The sequence below is a fragment of the Protopterus annectens genome, chromosome 14.part0 (genome assembly GCF_019279795.1).
Source record: "Protopterus annectens isolate FY-2018-M chromosome 14.part0, PAN1.0, whole genome shotgun sequence".
NCBI classification, from domain to species: Eukaryota; Metazoa; Chordata; order Ceratodontiformes; family Protopteridae; genus Protopterus; species Protopterus annectens.
The window spans coordinates 990077324-990098741 of NC_056748.1; the positions used below are offsets into that span (position 1 = coordinate 990077324).

Here is a 21418-nt window from a genome sequence, read left to right on the forward strand (position 1 = left end):
AAACAAAATGCTCTCCTCCAAAAAAAAAGAAGCCAATCTGGTGGTCCCCTGCCATAAACAAACTAAACAACAGAAGAAAGAAACTGTTGCAGAAAAGAGGAAAATTCCAGGATGCAAAAAACTCCCTTACCAGCCTCAATAAGAAGCGGAGATCCCTCATAAAATCCTCCAAAGCCATTACGAAAATAAAATTGCCAAAGATTCCAAAGACAACCACAAGGCATTCCATAGTTATGTCAAGAATCTAAATGGCAATGCTCAGATATGCTCTGAGCAACAACAGAATGGCATTAAATATACTGATCCCAAGGATATTGCCAATATCCTGGCAGATCGATTTAGTGCCAACTTCACCCCCCTCTCACCCCCTAAAGGGCCCATCTCAATACCAAAAGATTGCCAAACTCCGGTAATCACAGCCACACAGGTAGAAGCCGCACTCTCCAAAGCTAAGAATACAGCATCCATGGGACCAGATGACATCCTGGGCTGTGTGCTACATGAACTACAAAATGAACTGGCAACTCACCTAAGTGTCATGTTTAATCATAGCCTCACCTCTTGCTTCGTGCCCACTGAGTGGCGCACAGCTACAGTTATCCCACTCCACAAGGGGGATCCACCTTGGATCCCGGGAACTACCATCACATCAGTCTGACAAGCCTGATCTGCAAGAGCATGGAACGCATTATCATGGAACTTCTAAACAAAGACATTGGCAGCCTTCAAACACTGGACTCCACCAAGTTTGGGTTCGTGAAGGGCCGATCTGGTCTCCTGAACCTGATTGACTTCTTCGAATCAGCCTCCAGAGCTGTGGATGAGAGTAAAGCAGTTCACACAGCCTATCTGGACCTCACTAAGGCCTTTGACACCATCCCCCACTGTGGAATCTTAGACAAACTTACTAAGCTGGACATAAATCCCTACATCACTCGATGGGTTGCCAACTGGCTTACTGACCGAACCCAGACTATAAAAGTAGCAGACTCCAAATCCAGCTCCAGACAAGTGGAGTACCTCAGGGTTCAGTCCTGGGACCGCTCTTATTTGGCATCTACTTCTCTGAAGTACAGGCCAGCACTAAGGGACTCTGGCTAACAAAGTTCGCAGATGACTGCAAACTGGGAGCCATTACTGAATCCCCAAATGATGTGGATATTCTACAAAAGGGCCTTACAGACACAGATGCTTGGTGTCAGAGCCATGGGCTCAAGGTTAATGCCAAGAAATGTACAGTTATCCCCTTTGGGACAAACCATGTACCCATGAATTACCACATAGATGGCAGTACACTAAACACTGAAAGTGCAATGAGAGACTTAGGGATGCAGGTGGACAGTGGTCTCACCTTCGGCAACCACATCGCCACAACAGTCAGGAAATCCTATACGGCACACCTCATCACTAAGGGCTTTTCATCCAGAAAAAAGGAGGTCATTGTCCCACTGTACTCATCCCTCATTAGACCCATTATAGAGTACAACGCCCTGTTTGGTATGTACCACACAAGACATCTGCAACAGCTGTAAAGGCCGCAGAAATACATAACTAAAAGAATCACAGGCCAAAAGCAGATGCCCTATGCGGACCGTCTTAAAAAAACTCCAGCTATGCTCTGTGCATATCATCTACTCAGAGGCGATCTCTGCGTAACATACAAGGCCATGTCAAACCCTGAGCTGCTGGACATGCTCCACTTAAAAAAATCCCAATCCTTCATTGCCACACACTCCAGGGATCTAAACCTTGTCATCACAATGAACAAAACATGCTGGAGGGATAGGTTCCTGACCCAGAGACTCCCCATACTCTGGAATAGACTGCCCATACATGTCAAGCAGAGCGCCTCCTTGGCCCTCTTCAAAAGGAACCTTGACGATTAGATGGGAGATAGGAAATTCACCCCGGGGATCACGTCAGTCAGACAGGGGTCCAGGGAAGTAAATACTGTGGGAAGATATATCCAGGGGAATTGTTATGGCTAGGCTTGTATAGGCCCTAGGGCCGATATCCTAGTAACAACCTACGAACCTAAGAAGGGAGAAAATAAAAGACTTGAAATAATGGCTGTCAGATTTTGCAGGAGGGAACATAAATAAAGTTGAACCAGAAAAATAGGAATGAGGTAATGAAGTGTTAAGGAGGAATCAGCATAGGTGATGAAGGACAAGAAATAGCCAAAGTGGGGGGAAAGAACAATATGTGGTAGAACAGGAAGGAAGAAAAGGTAAAACTGCAGGTTTGGAAATTAACAAATTAAAAGATAATTAGATACCAATAATGAGGGTATGGGATAGCAGGTATTACTAAAGAAATCAAGATTTTTTTGATGGTATTACTCATCATTAAATGAGAGAGTGGTGGGGATGGGCAGAAGGTCTGAAGACTGACATCTCAGCAGTAACTGCAGAAGGAAGGGCTTAAGTTAAACAAGAAGATGAGAGTGAGGAAGACAGTTTCAGACATCTGATACGGAAAAGGGTAGGAAGACCAGAAGATTTTCCCATAGATTGTCTTAAGATAGCGGGAAGAAAAATCGGGGGATAGCTGAGGTGTTGACTGAACTTACAGAGGCAGGGGCAACCCAAAATTAATGAGGGAAACTGAGAATGTATCTCTACATAAAGGGAAACGGCAGTCCAGACAAACCAGCAAATTATAGTCCATTTTCATTAAGTAATGCTGATGTCAAGTTGTTTGCCAAGTTGTTGATAACCTGGTTCAGAGGTTTACTAACAGATGTTACAGGTGTGGACCAAGCAGCCTTAGTGTAATGAAGATCTTCTGCAGATCTCTGGAGCTTGCTAATGAGTTTTTTTCAGATGGGAAGAAACTTTTAGTTATGTACTCACCATAACTTCAGATGTTTGGGATCCATCTCGCCTACATTCTGAACTGATGGGTTCGGAGCCGATCCCTCGGCTCCGACTCGGCATGCTTATGCTATAGAGCGAGGCCTCTAATTGGCTGATCTATCTTTATCCCAGGATGCACCACCACTAATCCCCCAGATCTTGTTTGTCCGCATTCATGCACACATGCACAACTTGGTTATATAACATTGTTAGATGTTTCAAGATGAAACAACAGGATTCGGACCTTCTGATATCCTCTGATCTCCAAGGAAGGGGGAAGGAGGGTGGGTTATTGGGAATGTAGACGAGATGGATCCCAAACATCTGAAGTTATGGTGAGTACATAACTAAAAGATGTTATGTGATCCTATCTCGCCTACATTCTGAACTGATGGGACAGTGTCCCCAGCACCTAAATCCCGGGTGGCTCATTGGAAAACACTCCTGAGCACTGTGGAACCAAATGAAGCTCGTCCTCTAGATGCCACATCTAATTTGTAGTGGGAAATGAAGGTGCGGGAAGACCATGTAGGCAGCACAAATGTCACTAATAGCAAGCTTAGAATGAAATGCTACCAAGTAGACATAGCCCTTGTAGAATGAGCCTTGACAGAGGTGGTAAGCTCTTTGTTAGAATAAATATATGCTTGAGTAATACAGTCCCTGATCCATTTGGCAATAGTGACCTTTGTGACAGCGTTGCCCAATCTGTTATCTGCAAAGGATACAAACAACTGATCTGTTTTCCTTGTTTGTTTGGTCCTGTCTAAATAAAAACGTAACTGTCTGTGGACATCTAGTGTGTGGAATATGAACTCCGCTTTGTTAGAGTATTTTGGGAAAAAAACTGGAAGCTCTAACGATTGTTGTAAGCAGAAAGTAGAACAAACTTTAGGAACAAAGGAAGGATTTGGTCTGTGGGATACTCTGTCTTTAAGAAAAAACAAGTACGGGGGTTTCACTGACAAAGCTTGAAGCTCTGAAACTCTTCTGGCAGAAGTAATTGCCACCAGAAAGGCTGTCTTCCATGATAGAAACTTTAGATCACATGTGGCTGCTGGTTCAAAGGGGAAAGAAGTCAAGGCGCGTAATACTATATCGAGATCCCATGGAGGTGCAGGATGAGAAATCGGTGGTCTTAATAGAGCAGTACCTTTCAAGAAGGTCTTACACAATCTGTTGCTCATTAAAGGTGGGTCTATGGATTCGTGAAAATTAGAAATTGCTGCCAATTGTACTTTGATGGTAGAAACTGAAGAGCCTTGATTGAAAAGAGAGGTCAGAAATTTTAGTACTTCTGCCACGGGAATAGAAATGGGGTCCAGGCCCCGGAGTTGAGCCCAAATAGCAAATCTTTTCCATTTGCTAGAATACAGTTTCTTTGTAGCAGACTTATGGGCCGAAGATAATATGTGTACAACACCTGGATCCAATGTATGACTCCTGACTATCGTCGGAAGAGGAGGAGCCAAGCCGTCAATTTTAAGGTGTGTAGGGACTGGTGGAATAGTCCCGACTGATGAACCAGTAGGTCTGGTATCTGATCCAGAAACCATGGACCTTCCAGGGCATGTTTCCGAAGATAGGGAAACCACACTTGATGAGGCCAGTAAGGAGCAATCAAGATCATTTTGCTCCCCAAGAGAGATGCCTTTTGAATCACCCTGGGGAGGAGTGGAACTGGAGGGAAGGCATAAAGCAAGCCGGTGGGCCAAGGATGGACTAATGTGTCCATGGGTCTCTTCCCCGGAGCCGGGATTAGGGAGAAGAATTCTTTGCACTTCGCATTCAGAGGAGTCGCAAAGAGGTCGCAACACGGAACTCCCCATTCGCTGAAAATCTGACTTGCCACTGTCATATTCAGAGACCATTCGTGAGGAGAGAGGATGGTTCTGCTCAATCTGTCGGCTATGACATTGGACTTGCCCGGTATGTGAGTAGCCCCTGGAAGCGTTTGGTCGAGACTGCCCATTCCCAAACTCTCATGGCTTCTCTGCAAAGAGGATAGAATCTGGTCCCTCCCTGTTTGTTCAGGTACCAGACAACTGACATGTTGTCTGAGTGAACAGCGATTACGCCCTGAGGGAGATAATCGTGAAGGGCTTGAAGGGACAGGAGTACTGCCCTCATTTCTAGGATGTTGATATGAAGAAGAGTCTCTTCCGGGTGCCATTTGCCTTGGACTGACCTGCCCAGGGAATGCCCCCCCACCCCATCTGGGAGGCGTCCGTGGTCAAAGTGGCCGCCGGAGGAAGAACAAAGGGTCGTCCCTGATCCAAATTTGAGGGCACTAGCCACCAGCGAAGGTCCCGTTTGCAAGATTCCGTGATCCATATGAGGTGACTGAGAGGGAGTTCCTGAAAGGACCACTGAGCTGAAAGAAGCCACTGGAGAATTCTCATGTGCAACCTTGCCAAGGGGACTAGAAGAACCGTGGCAGACATGGATCCCAATAGCTGCAGGACCATTTTGGCTGGGGCTTTGGACCTGGGAAGTAAGGCTCGAACTTGATTTTGTATGGTTTGAATTCTGTCCGAAGGTAGATAGACCCGCATTTGGTTTGAGTCTATTTCTATCCCTATGAATCTTATTCGTTGAGATGGCCGCAACACAGACTTTGGCCAATTGAAGGTGATTCCAAGGGAATTGCCCAGTAAGATAGTGGCTTGTAGGCTCCGCCGAAGTAGATGCTTGGAGGTGGCAGTTAGGAGCCAGTCGTCTAGATACGGAAACACCTGGAATCCTAGACTTCTCAGGTGAGCAGTCACTACTGCCAAGCACTTGGTGAACACCCTGGGGGCTGTGGTGAGACCAAAGGGCAGCGCACGGAACTGAAAATGACTGCCTCCTAGGCTGAAGCGCAGATGTCTCCTGGACGCTTGATGTACCATGATATGATAATAAGCGTCCTTGAGATCTATGGAGCACATCCAAACACCTTTCTTCAGCAATGGGAGAATGGTTTGAAGAGTGACCATTCGGAACTTGGACTTTCTGACTGAACGGTTTAGGATGCTGAGGTCCAAAATGGGCCTCAAGTCCACGGTCTTTTTTGGCACCAAAAAGAATCTTGAGTAAGTCCCTAATCCGATCTGGTCTACGGGGACCGGTTGGATGACTCCTTTTTGCAGCAGCTTTGAAACTTCTGAGGCTGCGATATCCCGTTGACTGGGTGGTGGGTCCGGGATTTTTTTGGACCGAGGGATGGGGTGAGAGAATGGGATGGAGTAACCTCCGGCGATAATCCGAAGCACCCATTGGTCCTGAGTGATCCCTTCCCAGGCCTTCAGGTGCTTCGAGAAACGACCCCAGACTGGCTCTGGAGCAGCACAGCCGGGCAATCCCTCAGGGACTATGAAAGGCTGAAGAGCCACGAAAGGACTCGCGGTCTCCAGTATTGTGAGGGCCTCTGCCGCCTCTGGGACGGCATCTTCCGGATGAATTTCCCACTCCTCTGCCTCTGGAAGGGGAACCTTCCTGCTGAGAGGGGTAAGGCTTCTGAGATCTACGGAACCACATTTTCCCTCCTCTTTTAGCCTTGGGATAAGGCCGAAAGGGAGTGGAAAATCGTGCCCCTACGGCAGTCAGAGTCTTACCCTCCTGTTCACAGCGGGTTAGTGTGTCTTTACCTTGGGTCCAAACAGGAGGACCCATCAAAGGGGCATCGGCAAAGAAGACTTAAAGGCCTCCGAAATGACACAGGCGGAGCCAGGCTTGTCTCCGTAGAGCAATGCCTGTACCCGCTCTACTCGCCCCTTCGGCCGCATACGAAATGAGCCTCATGGACGAGTTTGAAATGGACGACATTGTAGCCAGCTGAGAGCCAACCGTCTGGGCCAGCTCCTCAGGCAGGTTACCCAAGAGGGTATCGGATAGCTCCTTAATCAGATCCCTCTGAAATCTGGTAAAGTGCGTCAGGTAGTTCAAATACCTCAGTGTAAAGGCCGCTGAACTAAGGGTGCGCTTTCCGTACCGATCCATGCTCCTAGACTCCTTATTAGGAGGATGGACGGACGTAGAAGCCTCTGCTACATCTTGTTGAGTAGCAGATGCCACCACCAAAGCATCTACAGCCACACCTTTAGTAAGGAACTCTCTATCAGGGGCCGAGAGAAATTTGTTTGGACGAGCAGGCACCGGTTCCACAGAGTCTGGGTGTTCCCGCCCTCCGACAGATCAAATCCAAGAGCTCGTCGGCGGAGACACCCAGGAGGCGGAGGGCTGAGCCCCGAAGGCCTTCAGGAACACCGACTCATCAGCAGAGGGAGGTTTGGACTGCCAGCCGCCTCGCTGTTTTAGGGCTTCCAGGATGTCTGCAAAGGAGACATCATCCGAGGACGACTTAGGGGACCCCTCTGCATCACCGAGATCGGTGTCGGATGTCAAAGACTCATCAGGGGAGTCAACGTGCTTCTTCTTGCACGACCTTTTCCTGGGGGGTTCTTCCGAAGAGGCTTCAGAAGGACCTCCAGGAGGGAAACCCCAGCGGGGTAACCTGAGGCCCGGGGGCTCCGCTGTCTAAAGACAGGGGGACTGCCAACGACCCAGTCTCCATATGCAGGGAGGTAGCTGGGGAAACCGTGGAGGTAGCCAAGGAGGATTTGGCTAAAGCGCTCCTCATAGCCCTGAAGGCGGGACCACCAGAATCCTGGGAGGGTCCCACCTCCGTGGCCACGACAGTGGACGGTACTCCAGCCGCCGACGCACCAAGAGGGAGACTTGGGACCGAGAGCATCAATCCCGAAGCCTCTCCCCCAGGGCCAAAGGAAGAAGTTTGTGTACTGAACTCCGACCCAAGAGCCGGAGTTGGAGCAAGGGTCGGGCCCGACCCTAACACCTCCACGGGATCCACCAGCACCGGCTCCAACGGTGCCGAAGCTGTTGGAGGAGGAAACACAGTAAGGGAGTGGACCATCGGCTCCGAAGCCAAATGGGCTGGAGCCGAAACAAGCTTTTGGAACACCGGAGACTGGAAGAGTCGAAGGAGCACCCTGTCGATGTCCGAATCAGACATCTTGGATGACCTAGAGGATACCGATCGGGCCCGAACCGATTTCTCCATCGGCTCCAAAGGGCTCGGGACCGCTCGAAAGGACTCAACAACTATCGGCTCGAGGAAGGTTTCAAGGAAATTTCCCTCGGTGCCGAAGGACTCGGCCCGAGGGAAGAGTCTGAGCCGGTAACCTGATCGGCTCCAATATCAGTGGAGCCGATGAGGGTGACCCGCCTCTCGATGCCCCAGACCTCGGCTCCGAAACCAGAAGGGTCGAGGCTGGAGGCATCGAGGCAGACCGTTCCGACCTCGGCTCCGAAGACCGTGGAGCCGACAGAGAAGTCTGCTTGGATTTTTTAGCAGTCGGTTCCGACTGACTGGTCGGAGCCGATGCTTTTTTCTTTTTAGAAGGAGACGGAGAGGAAGATAAAGCCTCCTCGAAGGAAGGCTTGATTAATCCCTTGAGGATTAATTTGTTTTTCCTCTCCTGGAGGACTCTTGAAGAGAACGCGTGGCACACACTACACGACTCTTGCAAATGCTTAGCACCTAAGCAATAGACGCATGAGGCGTGGTCGTCCGTTATGGACATTTTAAAACCACACCTCGTGCATTTCTTAAACCCGGAGGGTTTGTGTTCTTTTGACATAACTGCTGTAACCACAGAACTTTGTTAAGTGAAGAAACACTAAATTTAGCCAAAGACAAAGTTGAATACAACAACTTCAACAAATTCAAAAAATATATATATTTTTTTTTTTTTTTTACACTAAACAAATACACAGACAAAGATAAAGAGAGTCAAGACCTTCTAACTTAAACGGGTGCTTGACCCAAGAAAGATATACAACCAGCAAAGCAACAGGGGAAGGCCCCTCTAATTAAAACGGGAAACCTTCCCTGACTTAAAAAAAAATCACGAATTTTTTAACAGAAAATCACCAAACACACTAATATGACAACAATAGCTGTTAAAACAGCTTTTGGGTTCAAAGAAAGGAAATTTTTGACAGGAAAAGCCTAAATAAATAGTACTTAGCCCAGCCAATGTTGCGACCACGTCTAAGCTTGATAGCGGCAAACGAGATCTGGGGGATTAGTGGTGGTGCATCCTGGGATAAAGATAGCTCAGCCAATTAGAGGCCTCGCTCTATAGCATAATTGTGCCGAGTCGGAGCCGAGGGATCGGCTCCGAACCCATCAGTTCAGAATGTAGGCGAGATAGGATCACATAACATCTATGTAGTTAACTAGATTGTTGTTTCTTTCTATAGCTGCTTACATCCATCAACAATCCTTGTTATATCAACCTAGACTTCATTTTACTCTTGTCCTTTCTGGCCTGGATCTCTGCTGAAAAGAGTACATGCAGAATCAGTTTGCTTATTTCATCTAACAAATATATAATTAGAGTATATCCTAAGATATGCTCTCTTTTATTGCAGCAAACTAAAAGTACTCTGGCAATATTGTTTGAAACCTGTGGTCCTGGCAGACCATATATCACAGAAGGCTTAGAAGCACAGACATTACCTGCTCATGGCTGCACGGTGATCAGAATGGAGATTCACTCTATTCCCATCGTCTTTACTACTGTGCTGTAATGTTTCCTAATGAAAATGTTACTTATAATGCCTTTGCATAATAAAAATAAAATAACTACGCTACTAAAAAAAAAAAAAAACAGTTTTGGGAAAAACATTAGCGTCATAAAAAGATAGCCACAGGAGCAAGGAAACAATTATGAATTAGGATTGGAATTTCTGATGGACAAGAGCAACTGGCTGAATTCAAAATCTTGCAATACATTGCATTCTTTAATATGCTTACATGTAAGCTCGGTTTCATTTTTACTGCAAGTAATTTGCTATACAGTTTGTTATTAAGAGCTGCAAAGCTAAACTGCCTTAATACATATAGTTCTACCCTAAAAAGTTTACCTCCTTATCTTCAGTGAGTTTTGAAATGAGATATATCAAAGGATCCAAATTTCGTGCATTCTTAGATTTCAGCTCATCATACTTCTTTAGAAAATCTTCAGGAGTACGTGAAAATTCTGCAATTTTAACCTTTAGAAACAAATATAAAAAAAACATAAAATATATAGCTAGTTTGGCTTGTCAAATGCAATATGTACCACAGCAATTTTTGCTGAACAGTTCACATTACTAAAATGATGAAAATGCAACATAAAGGAAATATTTTAAGGTTACATTTGACTTTGCTGTAGATAAAGGACACATTCTGTATAAAATCATCTGCATCAATCCTGACTGATTCAGTTGTCACAGCTCCAAACACCTGTACCATGCATCTCCAATCACTTTCCTTCAAAGGACTTGTAACCATTGATAATGATTTGACAGACCAAACACGCAGTTATTTTAAATATTCCCACAGCAGTATGTAATATTTTTTTTACTTCTCACTCTTAACCAAGCCTGCCATAATGACTTACACTATACAAGATTAAACGGCTATCTGTAAAGTACAATTGTGGAAGGCGTTGTTACCATAACAGTAGATGTTCAAATTCCTCACACCTGCAGTGGCCTTTTGGCTATATGAGCTGTATCCTGCCTAGGATACAACAGGCCAACTTTACAAAGATCTGGCCTCCTCCCACATCTTCACTCTGACTGACTGGACAGCCGAGAAGTGGGAAATCACCAGTCAGAGTGAAAAAATCTTCAGGACCTTCTTGCCTATATAAAGAGGAGTGTACTCATCCTGAGCCTCTAAAAGATATAAACAATTAACAAATAACTTTCTACCCCAACAGCTAACTATATACAGAAATAATGGATGGTGGGTAGGTGCAATTACTGCAGCAGTAAAGAATTCAAACATGTATTGCCATGCTAAGTTTAAGTTACAAAACTGTACTATGTTCAACATTCTCAAAGATATGAAGATATGGTAACCTTTTGGTTATTTGGGTTGATTACTAAAGCCAATCCAACCTGCGAGGAGGAAGGACAAGGATCCAAGAGCCCCTGGAGAATGGTCCTAACAAAGCCTGTCCTGGACCTGGAAAAGGAATCCAGTTTGTAATGCTGTGTAAAAGTATGTACAGAGGACAGAGTTGCTACTTCTAAAATGTTTCTACAGTCCACCCTTTTCCACTATGTCACTGCAGATTTCAGAGCTCTAGTAGAATACTGCCTGGAACTGATTTAACGTGGTGGGTGAAACAAAAGGCAATAGTGGAGGTAAACCATCTCAAAATAGCCTGTTTTGACACAGATTGCCTTTTCTTAGTCCCATCATAAGAAATAAATAGCTGACCTGCTTTTCTAAAGGACTTTGTTCTGTCAATATAGTACACAAGCTACCTATTCATGTCAAAAGTGTAGATCAATATGTATGTATACCTTTAAGAAGTTTTCCATGGGCTTGCACAGGTGTATAAATACTGAGCATGTGTGAGTCTGACTGCTATTTTGTAGTAAGCTGTTGAGATGCAAGCATGTACATCTGTGTAGTCTGTCAGTTAATTAGTTTGTTTATAGTTTGTACTGCTGCTATGTATCCGGATGTGTTTCTATGTAATGAAACATATAAACAAACCACCCCACCTGTTCATCTTCAATTGTAAACCAAGATGAGTGACAGAGTATGTAGAATCCTTTCCCCCTGGTTCTCATTGTCTGGAGAGAACACTGGAAGATCGATGGCTTGATTCAAAGTAAACTCTGAAATAACTCTGGGCATAAATGTGGTATTTGTTCTTAATGAGACCCTAGCTCTATGGAAAAAACAGATAGGGTTCACCCACCATGAAAATTTGCAACTCAAGATACTCTTCTTGCACTTATCAGAGTAGTTAGAAGAACAGTCTTCCAAGTAATGAACCTTAAATCAGCCTGATGACATGGTTCAAAGGGAGACAAAGTTAACTTTTCCAACACAAAGTTAAGATACAGGAAGGGGCCACCTGTTTTCTAGGAGACCTAATATGTAACCCACCTTATGAAACAGTTTTACAAAAAAGAGAGAGAAAAATGGAGGATCCATGGGCAGATATGCTGAAAAGGCTGCAAAATGTACCTTGACAGAAGTATGACAGGCTGGAGGAAAGATACGTGCAAACACATTTCAGGACCAGTGGTACATAACCCCCGTTAGGGCCCTAATTATTGGCAAGGTACTAACTAGAAAATATTTTCTATTTGCCAATACAACATTTCCTAGAAGCCGATTTCCTTGCATCCTTTCGTACCTGCTGCATGTCCTCATGAAAGAGGTACCTCAAAGAACCAAAACGGAATCATCTAGGCAGTTAGTTGAAGTTGTTTAGCAGTGAGGTATATCAAGCTCCTCCTGTACTGTGTGAGTATGTCCAGTTTTTGAGGAAGCTTTTGATAACAGTCTTTGCCAATTTCATAAGAAGGGAGAAACAATGTTGCAAGGGCCAAAAGGGAATTACCACAATAAATTTTGGAGAGTCCATCTGAATCTTCAGAGTTATCCTGGATATCAGTGGAAAAAACAGAAATGCATAAAGAAACAATCTTAACCACAGGAATGAAGATGAATCCATTTTCTAGGCTTGCCTGTAGTTAGCCCTGGAGAAGGACTCTTTCAGTTGTCTGTTTTGAAAGGAGGCAAACAGATCTATCTGAGGTGTTCCCCACAACTAGATCAACTCCTGGAAGACGCCCTGGATGAATTTCCATTCTTGAGAGTCTGTCCTGGTCCTGCTCAGCTTGTCTGCCACTTTATTTTGCTCTGATAGAATGCAAGATGCCTGGAGGAAAAAAGGAAGGACGTGCAGCTACCTCCCAAGCCAGCCTGTATACAGGGTAAGACTTTGTGCCCTCCTTGCTTGTTTATGTATCACATCACTGTGGTAGTGTCCTTAAATCACCTGAGGAGGTCCTGGGGACCATTGATTAAGAGATTTTAAGGCAAGGATGACATTTATGTTCTTTGTCTGTATGAGAGGTTCCACAGGCCTTGCATCTTTATCCCCATATAAACTACATCCCAAGCAACACCTGAGGTGTCTACAGTTACAGATGGACTGGTGATTTGAGGAGAAAAGACGAGACCTGGATTTAGAACCATTTGTCATCTCCACCAGTACAGTTCCTTTTTCACAAAGCTCAAAACAGGAATCTAAAATTCCACAGGATGAAGATGCTGGGTCCCTGCATTTTTTTTTTTTTTTTTTTTACAAACCACTGAATTTTTCTCATATGTAAGCTGGAAAGTGGAATCGTGAGAATCGTTAAGGTCATGAACTCCAGAAACCCGAGGAATTCTCTTGCAGACATCAGACTGATTGGAGAAGCTCAGAAAAGTTTCCAGATAAAAATCCAACTGTTTCTGTTTAAGAAAAGCCTTTGAAGTGTATATAAGGCAGCCCAGAAATTAATTATGTGGGACTTGAACCAAAGAGGTCTTTTGTACATTTATCTGGAATTCCAGATTGGTAAGAAGAGATGAAATCCATGTTAAGGACTTTCGACCTCTGGGAAATTACTCTGCAAAGGTAAGACATCTAAATAAGGAAATATCTGAATGCCATTCAGTCTGCAATGAGCTATGACTGGAGCATGACACTTTGTAAACATCCCAAAGGGTAATGCAGTGAATTGATAATGTGACCCAGACAGAGAATCTGAGAAATTTCTTGAAACCTGTGGCTATGGGAATGTGATGATAAACTACTTTTAGATTTAATATTACCATAAAACTCAAGGGCGATATGAGGGGGTAACAGTGTTTAAGAGTCAGCATTCTGAACTTTGGTACTTTCACATACAGAAGATCCAGAAAGTACAGTTGTGTACCTACCATAAATGTAGATGTTAGAGTGTATTCACTGTTGCAGTCATTACACTTGGGTTATCCTGCTGGCAGGCGACCCGCAGTCGGCCCGAGTTCCAAAGTCTTGGTCCGGCGTCGGTTGCTGTCGCCTCTTCCCTGACGTCAGTGCGCCAGGGGTATAAAAGTTGCAACCAACGCCATTTTCTTCAGTTTTTCTTGCCCCAGATGTCAGGTGCCCCCGATAGGAAGGCTGGAAAGATAAAATTATGTCAAAAAACATGCATATATGACTATAAACATTTCCTTCATCTACAAGCAAATACACCACATAGGTAGTATAGAGATGAGAAGTACAGAAAATTCCCAGCAATGAAAAAAGGGGGATGGTGGGTGGGTAACCTGGACTGCAATAGTGAATACACTTGAACATCTACATTTATGGTAGGTACACAACTGTACTATGTCATCGTGTTTCACTGTTGCAGTCATTACACTTGGGTAGAATCCCAAAGCTGAGGTTGGGTGGCTGGGTCTAAATTGGATTTGGAGAGGCTACCAAGCCCTGCAGAAGTGCAGTGGCAAAGCCTGCTCTGGATTTAGAGTAGAGAGGTAAGTGGTAGTGCTTGGTGAAAGTGTGCACTGAGCTCCAGGTTGCAGCTTCTAAAATGTCTTTGGTTGGTACTTCTCTGAGGAAAGCTGCTGAAGTGGCTGTTGCTCTGGTAGAATGAGGCCTAATGCCCTTAGGCACTGATTTGTCATGTTGTGCATAACAGAAGCAGATGCAGTGTCCTATCCATTTCAAGACTGTCTGCTTTGTAATAGGCTTTCCTTGTGATCCTGCAGCATATGCTACAAACAGTTGCTCAGTTTTTCTGACAACTTTTGTTTTGTCCAAGTAGAATCGAGGCTGTCTGTGTATATCCAAAGAATGCAAGTGTCTCTCCCCTTTATTCTGGGGATTTGGGTAAAAAGTAGGTAAATGAATGGTTTGGTTTAAGGCCACATTGGAGACCACTTTTGGCATGAATGTTGAGTTTGTCCTAAGAGAAACCCTGTCCTGATGAAAAATGAGGAAAGGTTCCATAGCCATTAATGCCTGTAACTCTTGAGACTCTTCTTGCTGAAGTTATTGCTAGGAGCAGAGCAGTTTTCCATGACAAGAATTTTAGATCAGCTGTGCTGGCTGGTTCAAAAGGAGGCAGTGTGAGTTTTTCTAAAACAAAATTGAGGTCCCAAGTAGGTACTGGTGGTCTCCTTGGGGATCTTATATTTTTTGCCCCTCTGAGGTACTGTCATAGTAGAGGATGTGAAAAAATAGGAGGCTCTGTATTGTAATGAGCTGAAATGGCAGAGGCATGGATTTTAATAGATGAGAAAGATAAGCCTTTGTCCAGCATCTCAATTAGGTATTGTAAAATCTGAGGTATATTAGGCACAAGTGGTTCGAGCCCTTGTGCCTGGTTCCAAGCACAGAATCTCTTCCATTTCTCTGTAAGATTTCCTAGTGCTGGGCCTCCTGGATTCTAAAATGACATCCATAACAGCTTTAGAGAGAGGTGCAGCCTGAGTGGCTACATTATCTGCCATGCTGCCAGGTTTAAGGTTCTGAGTTGACTGTGCAGAATCTGATTGTTTTGTTGTGTTAGAAGATGAGGAATTTGAGGTAGAAGCCAAGCTGGGCCTTGAGACAAACTCTTTAGGATTGGATACCAGTGCTGGTGTGGCCAGTCTGGGGCAATCATGATCATTTTTGGCCTTTCTTGTCTGACTTTTAGTAGCACCTTGGTGAGAAGAGGCATCGGAGGGAAGGCATAGACTGTCAGGCCTTTCCAGCTGAATGACAGAGCATCCACTTTCCATGCTTGAGAGTGATAAGTTCTTGTGCAAAATTTCTATATTTGGTAATTGTGAGGGGAGGCAAAAAAATCTATGTCTGGGCGTCCCCATTTCCTCGTTATCATGCTAAACACTTGTGGATTTAGCTTCCATTCACGAGGATCCATGAGATTTCTGCTTAGTTTGTTTGCCAGTGTATTATTTGTTCCTGGCAGGAATTGTGCCTGCAGATGTACCTGATAGGTCAGTACTGTGTTCCACAAAGTCATGGCTTGTCTGCATAGGGGGTAGGAATGTGTGCCCCCTTGCTTGTTTATGTACCACATAACTGTGGTATTGTCCGTCTTTATTAATAGTTGTCCTGGATGTATTAGGTCCTTGAAAGCTGTCAGGGCATTCTGTACAGCTAGCATCTCTTTTTGATTGATGTGAAGATGCATTTGTTCCTTGGGCCACGTGCCCTGAATACATTTTCCTGCCATATGAATCCACTCCAACCTCCCAAAGTCTCTAACCTAGAACTGATTGCCCTAAAGCTATGCCTAAACAGCCAAAAAAGTATCAATCTTATAGTAATTTATTTACCACCAGGCAAAAATGTAGAAAACCTAGAACAAACTCTTAGCTGGTTTGCCACCAACTATCCCCAAGAAACCATAGTACTAGGGGACGTTAACATTGACTGGTCCCTCTACTCCGTACACTCAAATCCTCTCCCCATCAACCTACATGGTTTCTCCCAAAATATTCTATCTCTCACTAGAATTGGAAATGCTCAACAAAAACAGAGCATCATTGACTGGATTCTTACTAACAAGGGTACAAATAACTATACCACAGGGACCCTTCCCAATGACCTTAGTGACCACCTTATTACCTTTATTATAAAACATAAATGTCCGCCTACAAACCCCCCCTAACCAGACTAGTTAGAAATAGTAAGAAATTTGTCCCAGACCAATTTCTTGCAGACCTTAAAGCATGTAATTGGTCCATCCTAAAAACTCTACCCTTAGATGAGAGTGTGTCATACTTTAATGACACATTCCTCAAGATACTTGACTCTCACGCCCCAAAGCGACTTACTAGAACTAAGGAACGAATCGCACCTTGGCTAACAAAAGATACTAAAACCAAAATTAAACTCCGAGACCAGGCTGGAACAAATGGAGAGCTACTAAACCCCCCCTAGATCGCACCAAGTTTCTACAGCTTAGAAACTCAACCAAAGCAGCCGTTACGTCAGATAAAAAACAATATTTCTGTCACCTCCAAGATAAACACCAGCATAACCCTAAAAAATTCTGGGCTGGATTCAATAACCTCCTTCATCCAGGTAAATCTACCACCCCCACCCCTGAGAAACTCATGGGTAAAGATCCAGGAGAAATAGCCAACACTTTTAACTCTTTTTTTTACCGAGACCATCCAGTCCCTCGCCAGTCAGCTTACTTCTTCTCCCTCGCCTGTACCCTTAACTAAAGACCCAACTCAACCCTCCTTTAACCTACAACCAACATCCACCTCCTATATACGTACTCTCTTGAAAAAACTCAAACCAACCACTCTAGCGGCTGACCTACTCCCAGCCAAATACTTACAAATAGCATCTGATGCCATAGCCTATCCCGTTTCAATCTTGATCAACCGAACCATTACTGAAGCTTCCATTCCCTCAATCTGGAAAATCTCTTATATCATACCTCTCCATAAAGGGGGGTCCTCCACGGACACATCTAACTATAGACCCATAGCTATACTGTCTCCACTAGCCAAAATCATGGAACGCTGTGTGCACAAACAACTCATTAGCCATCTTACCCGTAACAGCCTCCTGTCTAACACCCAGCACGGTTTTCGCCCCCATCATAGCACAACCACAGCTCTCCTCTCCTTTGTTGACTCAGTCAACTACAACCGCAATAATAAATTAATATCCTCCGCTCTCTTTCTTGACCTATCGAAAGCCTTCGACATGGTCAATCACCAGCAGTTGCTCCATACACTGTAAACCTTTCATCTTAGCAAATCAACCATAAGTTGGTTTAACGTCTACCTCTCTTGTAGAAAACAGGCTGTTCAGTGGCAAAACAGGCTATCAGACCTACTCCCCAATAATATCGGTGTTCCCCAAGGCTCTATTCTCGGTCCCCTTCTCTATTCTGTCTTTATAAATGGTCTTCACTCAATCATTCCCAAAGCCACCTGCATTCAATATGCAGATGACTCCACCCTGATCTGCTCTGACGTCTCTCTCGCCAAACTCCAAGTTACAACCCAAAACTGCTTTACCATAGTCGAAAAATGGTTCTCGGAATTAAAACTCTTACTTAACCCAACCAAAACCAAGTTAATTCTATTTTTCCCCACTCCAACTACCTCCCAAGGAAAAGAACCTCCTAATACCAATAACCCAACCTTCCATGTGTCCTCCACCAATGGGACCATTATCGAACCTGTCTCCCACACCAAACTACTAGTAGTGACCACTGACCACAAGCTTAAATTTGATATGCACGTTAGCCTGACCATTAAGTCGGCAAACAAGAAACTCGGGTCCATGTATAGAATAAAGAACTTCTTAACCCCGCACACCAAACTAACTATCGCTCGCACCCACCTCCTCTCCACACTCCTTAATGCCTCCCCGATATTTTCCTTCCTTAACAAGAGAGAGCTCAATAAACTCTCTACAACTTATAACCATATAGCCAGATTTATAACAGGAATGCCCTATCGTACCCATCACTGCCTAAACCTAAGGACTCTGGAATGGTTAGAATTGCCCAATATTCTCAAACTCAATCAACTCACTGAGGCATTTAAAATAATCAACCATCCAGACAAACCCCCCTCACTGAGTAAAATACTTACCCCCTACTCCAACCTTACGTCCCTCAGATCATCTAAAAGTCTACAAGTGCAGACCATCAAATCTAACAACTCGGGAGGTGAAGCTCTCTATGCCAGTTCCATTGGAAAATCCTGGAATTCCCTCCCAAACAACCTAAGACTCATGACCTCTCTCCATCAATTCAAAAAAAAAACACCTCAAAGAATTCCTTAAGTCCCACTGGCTATGCCCTTGTTCTAAACCAGCCTAACAGCAAATGTCCAGGCCCACCTAAGCCTCTACCCAACCCAAATCCTTAAGGGTTCACAATGTAGCCATGTCAGACCATCTACATAAGTTAGTACCTGTTTTAAACAATATGTAAAACCAATTGTTTTCTTTATATGCCTATGTTAATAATAATATTTACTTGTTCTGCTTTTTTATATGTACCGCTTTTCTTTGGAGCTTTTCTCCCCGGGCCTCTACTGAAAATGGACATGTATCCAGCTAGACTAGCCCGGTCAACAAATGTAAAATAAAATAAAATAAATAAATATGTGCCCCCCAGGCATAATCCGATGCATCCATTGTTAATGTCTGCCTGGCTGTGGGTAAGGTGAAAGGCTGTCCCTTGTTGTGGTGACAGGCCTGGGACCACCATTGAAACTCCTGTTGTAGGCAGGGAATTAAAGTTATGATTGTCTCCAGGCTGTGACAATGCTGAGTCCAAACACTTTTTAGATACCATTATAGTTTCCTCATATGCAGTTTTGCATATGGAATTAGTAGAATGCAGGATGCCATGAAGCCCAGGGCCTGCAGAATTTTTCTTGCAGGGAGCTGGGTTTTTGTTGCCATCATTTGAAAGTAATGAGTCAGTTGCCTTTGTTTGTCTGGCGTGAGATAAGCCATCTGGGCAGTTGTATTTAAGCTTGCAACCAGGAATATTATCTCGAGAGGGCAATAATTTTGATTTCTTTTCGTTTACTGTGTACCCTAGGCAAATTAGCAATCTTTTTACAAACACCAGATGCTTTAGAAGAATGTCCTTGCTCTCTGCTTGAATAAGACAGTCGTCCAAGTAGGGATATAGTTGAATTCCTTTTTGTCTGCAAAATGCAATTTCTGGTGCCAGGCATTTTGTGAAGACCCTGGGCGCAGTAGATAAGCCAAAGGGCAGTGCAGATAATTGGTAATGCATTAAGCCTGCTATGAATCTGAGGTATCTTCTGCAAGACTGTCTGATTGGGTCATGCAGGTATGCCTCCTTGAGGTCCAAAGTAACTCTTGCCCAGCATGGGCAGAAGTTGCTGTACTGTTAAGATTTTGAATTTTGGAACATCCAGGAAAGTATTTAGGATTGACAGGTTCAGTATTGGTCGCCAGGCTTTGTCCTTTCTGGGTACTAAGAAAAGTCTTGAGTAAAATCCTTGTCCCTGTTCTTGCTGTGGAACTCTTTGAATAGCTCCCATGTCCATAAGAACAGCAATCTGTTTTTGTGCCTATGCCCATAGGTTCTGTGGCAGGTCTGGCATACCTTTTGGTTTTGGAAGTGTGTGGAAGTGGAACCTGTAACCCTGAGAAATAATATTCAGCACCCATTGGTCCTGGGTGATCATGTGCCAATTTTTTGAGAAAAGTGCTAGCTTTCCCCCTAGGGGTGCTGCCAAAGGTGAGTGCTTGGCATTTGCAGAGGGAAGTCATTGGGACTGTTTCCTATAAGGTTGTGATTTGTCTTCCCCTCCTTTAGGGGCTGAATCACCCCATTGTTTAGGTCTGTAGGAGCCTTGGGGCTGAGATCTGCCTCTTGGGTGTCTGTATCTGCCTCTTTGTGGCCTGTCTGACACTGGAAAGGACCAGTTTTTTAAAGGCCAGTTTCTGCTAAATCTAGGTGGTTGAACCTGTAAGAAATCTTTCACTGTCTGCATTGACTTTGCTTTATCCTCCATTTTCTTTAACACCTCTTCTGCCTTAACACCAAACAAAGTATCATGCGGTAATGGAGCATCCAATAATTTTACTTTAACATGGTCAGGTAAACTTTGTTCTTTCAACCAAGCATGCCTGCGAATAACAGAGCCTGTAACTGCGGCTCTACAAGAAGCCTCTAATGAATCAAAACCACATTGCAGAGTATGCTTTCCCACTTGTTCAACTGCATGCAATAAATCCTGCATTTCCTTACTGTCAGGACTTTCTGTATTTGAAACCATTTTCTGTTTTAACAATGACATGAGGTACTGTTGATATTTAAGCATGTGAAACTGGTAGTTTAAAGCTCTTACAGCTAAAGTAGCAGAAGTGTAAACTTTTTTCCCCCCATCTGTCCAGAGCTCTGGAATCCCTATCCGAAGGGACAGGATTTTTAGCAGTGGAAGCCTTAACCCCTTTAGGACCCTGAGAAATTGTTTCTGGGTCTGCAGCAGGGTTTTTGTAAAGAAATTTATGAGAGTCAGGGACGGTGCAGGGGGTAAAGAATCAGGAGACAGACTGGATTCAGAAAAAACATCACCAACAATATCAAGCACAGGGGGATAGCCAGGGGCCTGTGCTGAGACAATAAAAGGAAGTCTCTGAGCCTTTTCTTGGATTCTGAATAATCCTGGCTCTCCCAATGGAAATGCTCCCTCATGGTGTGCAGGGTTTCCCCGAAAGAATAATCCTCAGGCGGAGAGGCTGAAGGTATGGACTCTTCTGCATCAGAGTCCTCATAGGGAGGTAGAGAATATCCCTGATCAGAAGAGGAATCAGAGGAAATGGAAACCTGGTCAGAGGAATCATAATCAGTGTCTTGCCTAGGCCTTTTGTCAGGAGGGGCATGGGAACCCGGGTCTTTGGCCATTTTAAGCATCTGTTTTTCTTTGGCATGGATGACTGTTCTGGAGAATGCTGTACTTGTTTCATTGTCTTTAATGGTGTTTTTGACTTTGCCTTTGCTGCTGTAGTGGGCTTAATTGTAAGCTGTGAAGGTCTGATAACACCCTCAGAAGCCTGCTCAGCGGCTCCGGACCCATCTGAGGGTATAGTTTCCGCAGGCCCAATACCTTGAGTTTCCACAGGCCTCAGTGTCTCCACGTGGCTATCGGTTACGGCCTGTGGCTCTGAGGTAGTGCGTGTCAG

General features: G+C 44.4%; 1 protein-coding gene across 2 annotated transcripts in view; it reads right to left on the minus strand.

The window, feature by feature from the left end:
• The window catches only part of TUBGCP2 (tubulin gamma complex associated protein 2), a 1158397-nt gene that overhangs the window by 1088113 nt on the left and 48866 nt on the right, over positions 1–21418 (minus strand). For both annotated transcript variants that reach the window (XM_044056780.1, XM_044056781.1), the window contains exon 3: positions 9792–9920. In XM_044056780.1, coding sequence (XP_043912715.1) covers positions 9792–9920 — 129 coding nt within the window. The remainder of the gene's footprint in view (positions 1–9791; positions 9921–21418) is intronic.